At 33.3% G+C, this 17,069-nt stretch overlaps 1 protein-coding gene across 1 annotated transcript; it reads left to right on the top strand.

Moving 5' to 3' along the window:
- Positions 1–1,252: 1,252 nt before the first annotated feature.
- On the top strand, positions 1,253–16,616 carry LOC133191902 (PDZ domain-containing protein 8-like). The gene is made up of 21 exons (XM_061327652.1): positions 1,253–1,509; positions 1,886–2,004; positions 2,593–2,671; positions 3,141–3,227; positions 3,310–3,567; positions 5,273–5,486; positions 5,752–5,861; positions 7,386–7,472; positions 7,885–7,967; positions 9,194–9,278; positions 9,543–9,920; positions 10,544–10,639; positions 10,974–11,117; positions 11,385–11,491; positions 11,936–12,157; positions 12,354–12,429; positions 12,538–12,632; positions 13,429–13,556; positions 13,893–14,146; positions 14,905–15,102; positions 15,397–16,616. Exons 1-21 carry the CDS (start codon positions 1,360–1,362, stop codon positions 16,105–16,107), a joined length of 3,681 nt encoding a protein of 1,226 aa, XP_061183636.1. The 5' UTR covers positions 1,253–1,359; the 3' UTR covers positions 16,108–16,616.
- The last annotated feature ends 453 nt before the right edge of the window (positions 16,617–17,069 follow it).

The following is a 17,069-nucleotide window of genomic DNA, read 5'->3' as shown; positions in this document are numbered from 1 at the left end:
CCGGAAGCTGACGAATTCTTACAAATAAGAGGTGTTTTCCCTTAATTTTAGGATAATGAACATATAAGTTCTACTAGTCCGAAATATCTGACGTTTTCCTGGCTTTTTCACGATTTTGATATTCTGGCACGTAAAATATCAAAAACGTAAAAAAGCCAGGAAAACGTCAGATATTTCGGACTAAAGTTCTACATACGAAGAATTCAAACGGGAGGGTGCACGCCCTTCGCTGGATCCGCCTTTGCCTACATACTTTGGGGAGCAAAATTTGACAGAAAAGTCATTATAAATTGACTATTCTTATAAAGAAATTAATTTTTAGAAAATCATTAAGAGTTATCTCTCTTGTCAGAAATCCGGAATTTAAACTTCCGTACGAGTAAGTTAGTCAAGTTTTCTCCCCTTAGTAAACAGTTGCAGCGAACAAAATCGATTTTCTGTGGAAAAGAGACTGATGTGTTATTTTACATTATGTAATCTTAATCTGCCATTATAAATAATGTAACCACTATCGGGCTGTCATTGGACTTCTGGTGAATTTCGGTCAATGTTATGGGCAATGATGCCCGAATTATCTCCAACAGCAAACCGCCCACAAATTTTGAATGGGTAAGTAAAGATAAATTTAAACAGAGAGCATAATGCACTGTAGTAGAATTCTATATTTTGTTATATCTGTATATTAAATATCTGTTATTTAAGGATCATACTACCAGTTTAAATGTTGATATTGCATAATAATCAGGGGGCATGCAGCTAATTGTATAATATATTAAACATCCTTATTTACTGCTAAATATAATCTGTTACGGGAACTGCTTTCAGTAAGTTACTGTTTGATTGTAAGGTTGTTGACAAAAATATTAAGATATATAATGTTGATATGAATATCATAAAAAAAGGAGAATGCTTAAACAGACATGCATATACCTATGTATCTGGTTTAAATTATTGTTAGATAATGCATCAAACATGTTAAATGCTTCTGCTATGGTGGAGTTGACATAGTCATTAGGTATACTACTTCATCATGCATGGCAACATGTCCAGGTAAGTATCAAAACTTTTGTCTGTTTGTGTCTATTTTGAGGCAAAAGTATACTGCATGTAATGTACTTTTTCCTTAATTTTACATGTGGTATTATCTACTAAACAAAAGCTTAATGAATAAGCATGCAGTGTTTGAAATAGCTGGTACATATACTAGTAGGCTCTTCAGGAATTTTATTATTGCTTTATTTCTGCAGGGTGATTATGATCAGTCTATCAATGCCTCATCCAAGATGTATGTAACAGATTCTGTCATCCGGAGTTCACCCAGACCATGATCACAGGGGCCAGGCAGGATAATCCAGTAGTATGTTGGTGACGGCTATTCTCTGCTCCTTCATCCTAGGCATTGTGGTAACATTGATCATTCAGTTCCTCATCTTCAAATATCAGCTCAGTCACACCCCAGTGGAACCAATCAAACATCGGCCACAGTTCACCGACTTCAAACTGCCAAAGGTGCCAACAACATTTTACTTGCAATAAGGTTTAGAAAGAATTGAAATTTAAAATATTAAGGACAGTTATATATAGATCTACAATTTTTTAAATACATCCAAAAAGCTGAGAAAGAGGTTTTTTGGTGATTTTTTTTCCTTATATTAGAATGATATAATTTCTATGAATGAAAATGTTACTTATGATATATTACATATAAGTCTCAGTTAAAATGTGTCACTTTCATCCACAAAGGTGAACATGGGTAGAATGGTCATTGCCAACAAATTTCTACAAAAGTTTAGAACTCTTGCAGTTAGGTGTGTTCATTTTAGAAATTGTAGGACAGTTGATACAGTTATACAATTGTATAAAGAAAAACTTGATTATTTTTAAGGACTTGTTGGCTGCTGCAAATGAAAGTAAAAAGAAAGAGCAGAAAGAGAGTTGTCTGGCCTTCAACCTGATCATCAGTTTCTTGTTTAGAGAACTGAAGGATAAAAAGCTAATTAGAAGGTGAGTTTCGTATATTGTACATGTTGTACCAGATATACATGTACCTTTTAAATATGTGAAACCTGGTAGTTAACCAGAATGTAAAGAAACAAGTGGTGGTCTAAGGTAGGTTAGAATTTATTTATTTAAACTGCATTTTTATCTAATTACTGTATACAGGGAAAATTTTGCCCTCATTTTATTTTCGCCCCTTTCGCCCTACTCACAGGTTGGTGAATTTAAAATGGGGCAAATTTAAAAAACACAGTATATTTCTTAAACAAAATTGTGACTGGTCTAATTTAAAACAAGGCAAAATTGTTTGAAAGTTTGAAAGGGCGAAAATAACCCGTATACAGTATGTAAATCAGATTGCATTTGTCCAGAAAGTATATTTTCTGAGAAATTGAATATATATATATATATATATATATATATATATATATATATATATGAAACATCTATAATATGTACAGTAAAAGTGATACATGCACTTCAAAAGCTGAGGTTATATTAGGTGACCTCAAGCAATGAAGCTGGATTGCAATACATTGAAGCAAAATCATCCAATATGCTATATTGAGCTCTTACTTGAAACTTTTTAAACAGATGGGTAATCAAGAAAATGAACACAGAATTTGCAGAACTGATGCAAAAAACAGCTGGAAGAATACTGGAACAGATAACAGTAAGCTTGACTTAAACAATTTCACCATGGCAACATTACGTAAATGAACTGGTGTGAGGATAACCAAAAAATGTTGAATTTATGGAAAAAAACCCAGTTTTTTTTGTAGTATCATTAAAGTTGATTGTCCCTCTGATAAGAAAGATAAATGTCACATGGATAAATGACAATTATTCCTTTATGAAATTGTCATGTTAAACATTGAAAGATAATGTCTGTCAATTTTTGTCCCAAGAGATATGCTAAAACTGTATGCATCATTTTAAATATGAATTCAATTTCTTTTGGAAAATCATTTAGCTTCATTATGATTTGCTGTCAGAGCAAGTGAACAGAGGGATAACAAAACTGGAAAAAGAACTTGAATGTCTTTATAAAAGAACTTGTAATGAATGTCTTTATAATTAGAATGTATCTTTTCTATGTTCACTCTTCTGATTATACTGAGATCCTTTATTTGTCAAAACAGGTTCAAGAATTCAATTTAGGCTCAACATTCCCAGTCATCAAGTCAGTAACTGTCAAAGATACCCATATAGAAAATGATGCAATAGATGTAAGTTACCTTATTCACTGCCTTTGGAATTGTTAGTATTTCCCCATTTCTTAATTCAAAAATGAAATTCCCTGATTTACAGAAATTAGACATAGAAGTTGACCTAGATTATAAAGGAGGATTCCAGTTAGCTCTCGGAATTGACCTAGTTCTTGGAAAGCATGTGTCTCTATCGGTCACTGTTACAAGTCTTCGGGGGCGGGCGAGACTACAGTTCTCTCATAAGCCCTACACTCACTGGTCTTTCTCCTTTTATGAGGAGCCCCAGATTGATTTCCAGGTGGAGTCCAAGTACGGAGGGAGGGCCACACCCCAACTTACTTCACTTATAATCACACAGGTAGGGTTGAATTTTGTAGAATAATTCCAGTACAGATATCCCGGCAAAATGATTTGGCTTTAGATTTATGAAGTAAAATATGGAATTTAAGATGTTAGAAACATTTTCAATCATGCCAAACAGTACCAAATGGTAAAGGTTTCTGTTGTATGTTTGCATTTATTTGCCAAACTGTAATGACTTTTTTGTTACAAGGTATTAATAAAAGTTTTATACACTCTGCTTATAAATGGAGGTTAATATGCAATACATATCGTAATTCAGTTCCAAATATCACAATATATCGCAATACGAAATTTCCAACCGATACCCAGCCCTAATATACTGAACTGAATACATTAAGAACACATATTTGTGACTTCCAGTGGATTTTGGCATATACAGTTAAACTTCGTTATCTCGAAGTTGACGGAACCATTGATGAACTTCGAGATATCCGGGGGTTCGACATATCGAGGGTTATAATTCAAATGAACTTCAAATAAACTTAGTGCAGTGAACATGTACTTAATAGTAAAATATGTCAAGTTCCTTTTTTGTTCGAAATTTTGTATACGATTTCTTTAATATACATGTATTTAGCAATCAAAAAATTACATCCTCTTTATAATTCACAAAATAAAAAGCTTGTATAATATGCACAGAAGTATAATCCTTCTACCAACGCTGCAAGTCAACCGCTAGCATCGTTTCCCATGTATACATAACTGGATATCGTCTATGCATTGTAAATTTAAAACCGGTCGCTGTCAGAATAACAAAAACGAAATATACAGTTTCTTTTATTGGAAAAACATGTTCACACATGTAAAATCAGTTAAAAGAAAATTATTTTACCATAATAAAATCAAATGCAAAAGAAGAATCACCCACTTTTGTCTAACAACAGTACAACACTGAATCACAGGGCACTACAGCACATGTTTTCACTGGGACACACGCTCACATGATGGTGTGTACGGACGATTGTAAATTCTGCACTCTCATATAGGGAAAATAAATTCTAACTGCATTTAATTAGAGAAGTTTGTTTTACTTCGATGTTTATAATTTTCACTTTCATATCCATGAACTATGTATGCTCGCATAATTCACATAGCATTAAATAGCGATTATCAAGGTAAACGTACCCAAGCCACAAAACAATTAACGTGTCATCAACGCGTATGCATTAGACTACTACACACAACCTTTCGCTTGCATAATTACAATCAAGGTAAGCCATACATACACTTCGTATAATTATCGCGCTATTATCTGTTGATCACAGAAACACAGGTAACCCGAGCGTGACAGACAGGTGGGTGTTATCAATAGAGCATTCAGTTTACCTAACGGACTTGATCATCAGAGCGGAAAATTATCCTGACTTCGAGATAACGCATGTGATTTTAATGAATGGGTACACAATTTTACTTCGAGATAACCGGGGTATTCGACATTACCGTGTTCGACATAGAGGGGTTTATTTTAATCATTTATAAAGCAAATTTAGTCGGGACCGCGGCCTTACTTCGACATATCCGGGGTATTCGAGATATCCGTGTTTGAGATTTCGAAGTTTAGCTGTATGTACATACATGGATATACATGTACCAATGTTTGAGATAACAAAGTACAGCTGATTTTGCAGCTAGAAAGCTAAATGTAGTATAATATAATTCTCCTGTAATATGGCCATACAGTATAGGGGTTTTTTTTATAGATAAAAAGGACCATTAGGAAGAAACATACTCTACCTAACTACAAGTTTAGGATGAAGCCATTCTTTACTCCCCCACCACCCAGAGTGCCTCAGAAGGATCTCTATGTGAACGGCACTAAGATAGGTCAAGGGAAACTGACTGTTATGATCAAGAGCTGTTCACGGTTGATTGATGTTCCAGCAGATTCCATGCTCTACTGCACATTATCCATTGGTAAGGAAGGATTTTCAAAAAATCTAATGAGACAGTTGTAGAATTGTAATTCAACAGGTTTAAGCTTTGCTATTTAAAGTAAAAAATGCTTTTTTTATTGGGAATTTAAATAGGAAATCTTTATTTGTAAATAAGAAACAACAAAGGCTATAATTCCAAACCTACATGTAACATACATGTAAGATTTAATATTCATTTTATGAAATTTTGATGCATGCATAGATTACATACTGGAAAATTACAGACATCTAAAATTATTAACTAGATAGCTGTCCATGGCTGGAGTTGCTTGAAAAGAAGAAGAAGATCTGGGTAATACAAGATGTAGAAATCATAAAAGGTTCTGCAGAATCAGCAGGACTCAGCTTAAAAGAGGCAAGTATAAGAACAGGTGTGGAAAACATGAAGCTGATCACTGACCCCTCCTTTAAAACCATCATCGGAACCCACGGGTTTTCTCTCTGTTACACTACATTCAATGTCGGAACCCATGGGTTTTCTCTCCATTACAATGTAGTGTAACGGAGAGAAAACCTGGGGGTTCCAACGATGCTTTAAAACATGCTGTAATGAATTGTATTACAGAACATAGGAAGTCTATGTTACTGAAAAAAATGCTGCCAGTTACTAACTTTGTTGCCAATACTGATATTACAGAGTTACTGGAATATGTATTGTAAATCTGATTTTTATGTCCTGACAACATGCAGGCTTGGTGAATATACCGTATAACGGGTATTTTCTGCGGTTGGAAATTTTTGCGATTTAACCCCTAAAAGATAGCAAATTAATTTCTGCGTTTTCAATTTCTGCGGTTGCAATTAAACCGCAAAAAATTATTTACTGGGTATGATCACCAGTCTCTAAGAATTATCAGATAGCTGCCATGTTTACGTTTTATAAATTCATTGAGACATATTGATCAAAGTTGCATGAGAACTGGTATTAAGCTATTAAGCTTAATCAAACTGCTATCTTTCAGTTAGTCTTTGTAAAATTATGTCGAATCCCAATTGAAATGAATTATTGCAGTATCCGTCCACCCAAACAACAATAAAATATCTTTATTCTACATTGTAACAAACGTTTTATGCGATCTATTAAAATATTTTAATATATAGATAATTAATGCATCCAAGCCATATTCTAAAAAATACACTTATACCGGTAGTTAATTGCCATCAAAATTAATCTGGTGTTCATATTTTAAGCTCAAACAAACAGTTGCATAATCAAGTAACCTAAAGTTGACCGTGTACAATCACAGGTGCCATGTGCATTGAGGCGTAACTAATCCTGTCAGTCGTCTGCATTGTGTGAAATTCACGAGAAAATCAAGCCACTTTGTGTATACAAGCAGTAATTATGGTCTCCAGATAAAACACAAGATTGAAAGAAGTGTTAAAGAAAGAAAGAAAAGCTACTATGTGTTGTTTGCAGCTATCGGAGTTTGGACTATTAATTGCGAAATCTCTTTTAGTCATTTACATGTATATCCGTATAAAATAAAGAAGTAGGTACAAGAAAAGATGTTTTTGTATAAACTTATTAAATTGATATTATTTACAGCAACGTTTTAATTCAATATGTTTTGGAAAAATCCTGATATCTAAAATCTTCAAATTTCGATGACACCCGAATTTTCTCGCTAACGAGGACATACGCACCACTTACCATACTTGCATGTATAAAATATATATCTGAAGAAATATTGAAAAATATTTTGCGATTGTAATTTTTGCGGATTTGTCCTATCCGCAAAATTCCGCAAAAATTGGACAACCGCAGAAAATACCCGTTATACGGTATATACTCCTCAAGTGGCTAAATCATCATATTGACCTCAAACACAGCAATAACTGTATTTTTCTAAATCTGACTTTTCTGTCCTGACAACAGGATTTTTTACTGGACAAATATGAGGATGTTGTTGTGGTGGACTTTGTAACTCCTGGATCCCCTGCTGACCAATCAGACATTAGAAAGGTAACGACCAGTCATTTTATCATATTAATGAGACGTGTTATAGAACACATTGCACAATGGTTTAAATCCATGATAACAACATTTAGGTTTGCTGGATAAACAGATAGGCTAAGTATTGCTGCTAACACTTGATGCTGTTGGTTATATGTTGTACAAGATACTTATTCAGCTGCATTGTTCAATTCCACCTTAGTTATATAGCTAGGCTGTAGATTTAGCTGGCGATTAAGTAGCATTTTATTAATGTCTTAGTATTTAATAGCTTTTATCCACTTCACTACTGAAATATAAGCTACACACTAATAAACATCCATGCTATTAAATGAGGATTAAAATTCAGTACCTAATGATAACCGTGAAGTCGTCATATGTATTACTATGATTAATTGAGTTATGATTTTTTTTTCTTTAGGGAGATGTTTTGACATTTGTTAATCATGTGAAGGTCACAAATTCTAAACAAGCTGCCAAATTATTCAAGAATGCTGGAGAGAGGTACGGGATAAAAAAGATTGTTTCACATTTTGTGGTTTTAACATCATACATGTATTTTGATTGTGTGGGTGTAATTTATACATGTATTTAAGACATTTTTGTGACGTCATTCTTTTGTTTCTACAGTTTCATATTTCAAAGAAGGTACTAGCTATAGTCCAATATTATTTTCAGGAGTACAGTATTATATCTAATATTGTACTCCAAAATAATACTGGACTGTGTGAAACAAAGGATGACGTCACCTAGCTTTTACACAACAAATGAATAAGGCAACAAATAGACAAAAATTATGCATTTTATATAGAAATCAAGATCTCATAATCCATTCAAGCCATATAGAAATCAACATCTCGTAATTCAATTCATGCATCAAAACTTCCGAAGTAGGAATATCCCAGAAATCCCTTAGAATTTACACTCAGGTCACTGATTGTGAAACTAACAGTATTGAAGCACATTATATGGTTGAGTTATTACTTAATATTAAATTTATGATTTTTCTGAAAACACATCCATTTAAATCCACATAAAGTGGTCCATTGAAGAATGCTAGTATTCAGAGGAAGAAAAAACGAAAACGACAAGTTTACACTCGATCTGTAAATATATCCCATACAACTGTGATTTTTTCCTGGAAAATTTAATTTCAATATATATTTTAAAATTAATTTACGTAAAGATGTGGTGCTTTCGATATCCAAGGGACAAAAACGGCACTTTTCTGGAATATTTGTCTACTGGTTACTTACAATCTTCATCCGTTGAAAAAAAAAATCCTTCACAATACTCTCAGAATTGCTTAATGTCATGAGGTTGCTCAGGTCTTTTTAACGCATCCATAAAGTGCCACAACAATAAATAATATATAATTGGGGTTCAGTAAGGGTTTTTAATTCAAAAACTATTCATCCCTTTGAAAGAAATCTCTTGTACCCCTAAGTGCCCCATCCAGCTGGTTTGGTCACTGTCACCAGTATTGTATTATGACAATAGCCAATACAAAACTGAAAAGTGCATTGAAAAATGTTTTAAGTAAGATACAAAACTCAGATGGTCTATTATGTCAGATAGGAGACTGAAACTCGGGGCTTCACACCTCGTCTCAGTACCGTATCTGACATATAAGACCATCTTCGTCTTGTATCCCTTACATATAAGAGTCAAATCATTAGAAGTGATGCTATAATTAATTTCTAAAAATGAAGTTTATTTTATTTTTTTAGGTTTCTGGTGAGAATAGAAAGGGCAAAGATGAAAAATCATCCTCCTGTTGACCTTCAAATTATCGAAGATAATGTTAGTCTCAAGGTCAGTTTAATTCACTTTAGTATAATGACACAGCCTGATTTTTTCTGTAAAGGTTACCCTTTTTTCACACTCAACAGGATGACACACTTTGACATCTTTCTTTAGTACATGTACTGTGTATTCTAGATTCTTAAAGATGTGTGTATGTACATGTATGTTCCTTACCAGACATATATCTGCATTGTATTTGCAAGTTAGTCTTGTTGTTTGGCTTCATAATGTCATATTAATTCAATATATGGCTTAATTAACCTTTTGTTTCAGGATTTTCCCCAGAATGAGAATCAGAAAACATCCGAGAGCTCTGAAGACTTTGTCAACATCAGTATAAACCCCCACCAGGGGGAAAAAAGTTCATTTACCCTCCCCTCCCCATCCAGCAGTCCACAGAAAAGGGTTTTAGACTTGGTAAACACTGGCCTTGGAAAAGGAAAGAATCTTCGAAGAGGGAGGCAGAAAAGTAATACAATTCACGAAGCCCCGGCCAACTTACAGCCTGCATCACAAACCAGTCCTAAGCCGGTCAGGAGGAATGTATCAGATAAGAACCTGTCTGCTCTTGGAACTTCACCTTCTGGATCCTCCTTTTCTGAGGTGATGGATCTCAAGGGGCGGAGTCAAAGTGATGTATCGTCTTTGAGGGTATGTTTATTATCTGATGGTGTTTAAGTTGTATTGTCAATTGGCTTTTCTATGGTCAAATACAAAAGGTTTGTTTAAAGTGAAAAATTTTAAATGTTAGTAAGTAAACAAAAAGAAAGTGAAATAAAGGTAATGGGGTTATTTTTGCCGTTATTTTTACCTACTTCACCTCAAAAATGTTTGGCATACAATGTATGTAGAATTTTATTAGTGTTAATCTAGCAATGAAGTGGAAATATTACACTAATATCAAAACCAAAGACCAAGAAATTTTGAATGATTTTTATGACTACATATATATATATATATACTGTTTTTGCTTTGCCATACAATTGTATGAAAGCTTTAAAGATTCTAATAAAAGTTTTCAAATAAGTAGACCTTGTATTTTATTTAAAATGTATTTTATCTTTAAGAAGCTGGCATATACCGGTAAATGTATAGATATGTATATTTCTTAAATGTGAATGTTTGCTGGTACCTGTTTAATATACCCTTCAGACATCACGGTATTGAGTCATGTGACCAACCCTTTTCTTTTTGTCACTGAACAGGTCAAACATTTATTTTTCTAACAGTTAGTTTTGAATAAAGTTATTTCCATTTTACTTTCTCTTTTAAAGTCTCTGGAATCAGCTGATGTACAACTTAATGAAGACACAGAAGATGAAGATGACAGTACTGATGTCATTCAAACAATAGAAATTCCTTCAAGCCAAGTAAGATTTGTGTTGTCATGGGAGAAAAGGCAAAAAGCTTCAGTTAGCTTTCTTTCACATCTAAAGCCCTACAGGAGAATGTTAGAAAGTAATTTAGATAAGATATACAGTATAAGACCAGATTTATCAACTTCTTTGAATTTCTCAAGGTACATGTATATATTAATGAAATTGATATTTTTTTTTAAGAGAACATCGGATTAATATGTATGTGTGTTTATCAAATGTAATTTTTAGTCCAAATTTCATCACAATACAAAACCTGTTCAAGTCTAAATGATTGAAAATTGTTTTATCAATTAAAGTTAAATGTAATTAACATTTGTTATTGCAGAATCCTGTGTGGAATGAAACATTCACATTCAATGTTGGTGCTGATGAGAAGTTCCTGAATGTGTGTGTGTCATGTAAAATACCAGAAAAACTAGACAAACAGAACAAAGTCATCAAACCCTCAAAAGTCTCTCCTATAGGACAGGTAATTCTGAAGAGCTGTCACAGAAAATATTACTGTCTGGTATCCCCCAGTAACAAGAGTTTACTAAAATAGTACTGTTTTAGTGAAAAATTAGTTCAGGACAGTGAGATATTACAGTGTACTATTTGATATAAAGAAATCCATACTGGCAAGCTACTTTTGCTGGGAAGGAATTTTTTTCATGCATTTCTCTGGTTTAACGAGAAAAAAACATAGCTCTATGTAGAAGTGTCATAACTGCAATGCAATTATTCTTACTTAAATTAGGTCAGTCTCTCACTTCTGGACATATGCCTTGACTGCCTGATGACGTTACAGGGCGATACTCAGCAGACAGTGCCCTTGGAACCAACAGAGGCTAGGGCAGGGGCCAGGTAAAATTAGACATTTACAGAATCTGTCAATAGGCCCTGTTTTGGAAGATATTATTTTGTTTACATTATACTAGAATTGCTCAGTTGTCTTAGATATTCCAGTATACTATTGAGATTAACTGTCAGATATTATAGTGAATGATTTTTTATGTGCAAAACAGAAAATTTGGCCTTTTTAAAATTAAAAAAATCTGGATATTGTGTATTAACAAATGTAACCTATTTATCAATATACCCATTCCACACATTCCAGAGTCATTATTTTCCTAAGCTTCATATTAAAACTATGTAAATGTGGCATAATCATGGTAATGCAAAAAAATATATATAAAAATAATCATAATATTCAATACATTCAATGCCTAAGTAATCTTTGATATTGCTTTCATGTTTTTTGCCTCAAAACAGAATCAAATGTAAAATAACTTTACAATTGCTTTTCAGTCGGAGCAAGTTCTCCTCATATTCAGGTCACCCAGGTTTTGACCCCAATCTGTGTTTTGGTGACATAACTATGACATTTTGCCACAGTCCAAATGATCTGAAGGAGAAAGACCTGAAACATTTAACTAGGAAGCTCCCAGAAGCAGTGCCAAAAAATCTGAAAAATGAGGAAAAATCTGCTGTGTGTAGAAAAGAGGGAACCCCAGGGAATGCCCTTAAAAAGTAAGAAAGATATTAAATCATTTGAGAGATTGACATTTTTTTAAGCAGGCTATCATGTAAAAAAGTTATGAATCATTTCATGTAATCTAACTGTACAATGTCTTAACTCACGAAATGGGCCTGTGATTTGAATAAAAAATGACCATACAGTATGGAAGCATTTTAAAGATGATGTAATAAGCTTGTACATTTGTAGGATTGAAAAAGGAAAACATGATTTAATACTCACAAACTTTGAAACAGCAACTTTTTGCAACTACTGTGGGAAGAAGGTAAATTATTTGTACAGAGTACATGCAAAAAAAAATTATAAATGTCATGTATAATTTTTTTTTTCAGTTCAAATGTTGGATAGGCCTACATAATTTTTCTTCTTCTAGATTTGGTTGAAACAAGCCTTTTTGTGTTCCTTGTGCAAAAGGAATTGTCACAAGAAATGTGCAGAAAAGTATCAAACAGAGACAATTTGTACTGAGTAAGTTTATTAGCTCACCTGAGCTAAAGGCTCGAGTGAACCTTTCTGATCAAAGAGTGTCTGGTGTCTGTCTGTCCATCTGTCATGTATCCTGTGTTGTGTATTGTCTGTAAACTTTTCCCATTTTCAACTTCATCCCAGAACCACTGGGTCAATTTCAACCAAATTTGCCATAAAGCATGGGGATTCATATTTGTTCATATGAATGGCCAACCTTCTTTCCAGGGGAGATAATTAAGAAATAGTAGAAATTTAATGGCATCATTAAAAATATCCTTTCAAAAATCAACTAGTCCATATTAATATGCAACCAATGCAGATTCAAGTTTGTTCAAATCATGAACCCTGTGGGAAGGGTGGGGACACAATGAAGCATCAACGTTTTACATAAAGTATTAATGAAAAAAAATCTTTAAAAATCTTTTTCTCTAGAACAGCAGAGCTATGATTAAATATATTGATGTGCAAGCATCCTGGGTTGTGAAGATTCAAATTTGTTCAAATCATGACCCCAGGGGATTAGGTGGTGTCGCAATATAGGGTCAAACAATTTTACAGGAATATAGAGGGAAAAAAGTCTTTTTCGCTAGAACAGCAGGGCTGGTGTGACTCAGGTTAGGATTGTAGCCCATGGGCTTCTTGTATAGATAACTTTTTGTCTATGATAAAAGTTGGAAGCGTGCTATAAAAAAAATTACCAGTAGTGGTAAAAAGCTGTCATTTTCAAGTTAAATATTTGTTTGATAGTATATTTTAAGAATCTGTGAAGTTTGAATGGTTTAATATTTATATCCAGATCTGGACCAATGAAGCGATCAGATCCTAAAACGATCTGGAAACCTTTACAGATCAAGTCAGACAGAAAAAAGAATGTCCCAGATACCAGCAGCAATTTATTCAGTAAATTTACGCAGAAAAAGACAAGTAAGATCTGCAGACCATATCATTTTAACTCATTTCTATAACATCATTTTCATGTGCTTATCAGATGTCTCTTCTTTATTTTTACTGATGATGTATTTATACAGGAAAAAAAGCCTACAAAAATATTCTTTGACATGTATGAAAAATATGATATTTCATTTTATTACATCTAGTTTTGAAACAAGGTGCTTTATATTTAATAATTTGAGAATTTGAAAAGTGAATTTTAATTCAGTAATAAAATGAAATCAAAACTGCTTACCATCTGTAGGAAGAAGAAATGAATCATGGATCTATGTCAGTCATCCACCAGTAATTAAATCTTGGCTTTTTCAGCATCTAAGCCACAGTCATCCCCTCACAAACCAACCACCCCCACTTATCCCCTCCCCTACACCTTGTCTCCAAGCATTAGTCCCACTTTTGCACGCAGACGCAATTCAGCGCCTAACACAGAAAGTCTGACCAGCGAGAGCACGGTTTCACAGTCTGGGGATTCCATCTCTATGACACAGACACAATCATCTGGGTCACTTCAGAGCTTTGTCACAAATTTACCCAATCGTCAATCTGATGAACTAAGCACAAAGGTAATTAAAATCTGAATAGGATACCGTATAAATGGAATTTTTAGTGAGACGCAAATTTAGCGATTTATTATTAAAAATTGGTACATATTTAAAGCTAGAAGTAATTTTAGCAATTCTTATTATTCCAGCAAAAGAAGATTTTATAACCAATGTGCAATTAATTGTTAGCAATATTCAATTTTAGTGACCTCAACACCCTCGCTAATATTGCCAAAATGGAATCCTCATTAAAAATTCTGCTTATCAAAAACTGCAGATGGATCATTTATAAACATAACCTTAATCATTTGATCAGCATCATAACAATTATTTTCATCTGTAAGGTTAAGTTGTAATGATGACAAAAAACAAACACCAAGTTCACTTGGGATGGGCAACTTTCTTCATATCTTAACTTTTTAAGGAAAAGTAAAGTAAAACTTTACAATTCTGAAACTTTGCAATAAAAATGGGTTGTACATGTAAGTTTCCCACACTTACATAGAATTACATGTCTTTTGATTTTTCTTTTGACATATTTTACTGTTAATTTGTGCAATTTTCCAACATTTTTTATATACAGCACTGAAAAGCCACTATGTCTAATATTCTGTGTGTCCATTTGTATACTTAGCATTAAAAAATTCAACTTTGTTTAATCTTAAAAGAAAAACAAAGCCAATACAAACTTAGAAAGTTTGCACCATTTTTGTGTAGTGATGGTTTTTATATCATTTCTGTGTACTCATGTTTTTTTATAACCCTGCTTTTGTTAACAGAGTAAAGGCTCGGCTAACTCGGACTACGACACCTCAGATGAGTCGGATCTGGAGATGGAGGAGATAATCAGTGGAATGAGGAGGAAACAGAGGGGGCAGAATCTGGATGAAATGGTGGTCATGTCTGCCAAGGAAATGGGAAAAGAGTTATATGCAGAACTCTCTTTGGAAGAAAGAAAAGCAAAGCTAGATGCTATGGTTAGTTTTTTTTCCATTCTAAGCAGGAAGATTACAGAAAAAAAGATTTTGAAATTCAGCTAAATACAGAAATCAGCCCATTTTAAGTTTATTTCCCAAATTATTCACAAATACCTCTATCTAAATTGTTTAGGTTTTATATTGCTCTGAATACAGTATACATATGGATATCACAGGGATTGTCTCAAAAAGCAAGTTTAACATGCTAGCAATTTGTTACGAGGGTTTTGAAATAGAGAATACCTTAATATGTACAGTTGTATGTGATGTGCTGGCATGAATTGTTTATTACAGGTTTTTAAACTGCAAAAAGAAATTGATGAGGAATCTGAAAATAAAAATGAGTTGACAAAGGTGCTAGAGGAATCAATTGACGTAGCTCAGAAGGAATTGTTACGACATCAAATTAAAAAATCTGATGAGAAAGTAGAAGCCATGATGATGGTGATGTTGCATTACTGTGCAGGACTTCAGTATTGTCTGGACCAAGAACAAGAAGAGAAGCAGAGAAAAGCCAGCACTGATCTGTCGTCTGCTGGCCATGATAAAGGTGATCATGAGGATCAGCCAGTCAAAGAGAGAAAAGACAGTGAATTAAAACCTTCCAAGGGTTTGAAGACAGAGGGAGATCCAAATTCCTATCCTTCTATATCAGTGGAAGTTGCAAGCTCCCCAGAAGAAGATATGGAAGACTTAACAATGTTTCCTGAGATGGAAGATGACTCAATGCACAAGGAAAATGCTTCTTGTTTGGAGCAAGATTCTGGAAGTTCTGTTCAACTGCAGGGGGAAAGTATTTTAAAGTCAAAAAAGACTGACAATCAAAAAAGATTTTACTCCACTGACAATGATGCTTTTGCATCACTGAAGCACCCAGAGGAATTTGTGGATGAAGAAGACATTCTAGCAGATGTAATTAACACTGTCACAGAGATCATTGAAAAGTCTGAAGGGGAGACAGATTCTAGTGACTTTGAGGATACAATAAAACATTCCACTAATTGAACTGATATTTATTGCTAGATACATGTACAAAAAAATTATCCACTGATTAAAGTGATTGCTTTCTCTGTTAACATTGATGTGTTAGAAATGGTTATGTTGACATTGCAAAGTCAGGTATACATTTCCTTGTTATGAATTATAACTTCATGTGCTTTATGTGACACAAAGGGTACCAAAATAAGGAGACAACACTTATCACATTATAATGGTGAACCTCCAGGGAAAAGTTGGAGTTGCTTCATTAAATCTCCATATTCTTCTACAAATTAATATTTTAACATATATTGTGTAGGACAAAAATGACTGTCATAAACTTCTGTTTACTATATAAGCCTATTTGCTTAAAAATTACATAACTGACCTTCAGTTTTTTTAAAATTTTAAATAGCATCTAAGAAATATCTGTGTTTAATTGTTTGTGATTTTAAAAGCTTATTGTGATATAGGAATTGTGATTTAATTAACAGCCATACTGTAGCTCTCTGGAGGACCCAAAGTTTAGGATTGGTTTGCAATTCTTAAAGCCTGTTAATTAGATTTTAATGAAAAACATCATTTTAACAAATTCACTTGATAAGCAATTGTAATTTTGATTAAGGTTAATCATTTTCTATATGGATTCTCGCACAATTCTATATATTTGAAATTTTTTTAAGTAGTATTGTTTGGAACCAGTTGAAAATTTTTTTAAACACATATATAAAAAAACTTTGATTAAAAAAGTCTAAAACGAAGCTGATATAACATCTGTTTGGTTATCCACAGAGTTTAAGAGAGTTACTTATGGTTTTCAAACATTTGATAACTGTTTGAATTTTCATCTAATATGTTTGAAGCATTGGGACTCCAAGGCGAAATCATATCTACTTCAGTCATAGAAGCTCAGTATTATATATAATTTTTCTATATCATATAGTTTATTTTTACCTCATCATTCTTTAACATTTAAAGTACTTCAAATA

Source organism: Saccostrea echinata, unplaced genomic scaffold, assembly GCF_033153115.1.
Source record: "Saccostrea echinata isolate AGI-Se365-2 ecotype Australia unplaced genomic scaffold, CSIRO_AGI_Sech_v1 ptg000025l, whole genome shotgun sequence".
NCBI classification, from domain to species: Eukaryota; Metazoa; Mollusca; class Bivalvia; order Ostreida; family Ostreidae; genus Saccostrea; species Saccostrea echinata.
Note: the sequence above shows the minus strand (reverse complement) of the source record. Positions and strands in the feature narration are given on the sequence as shown.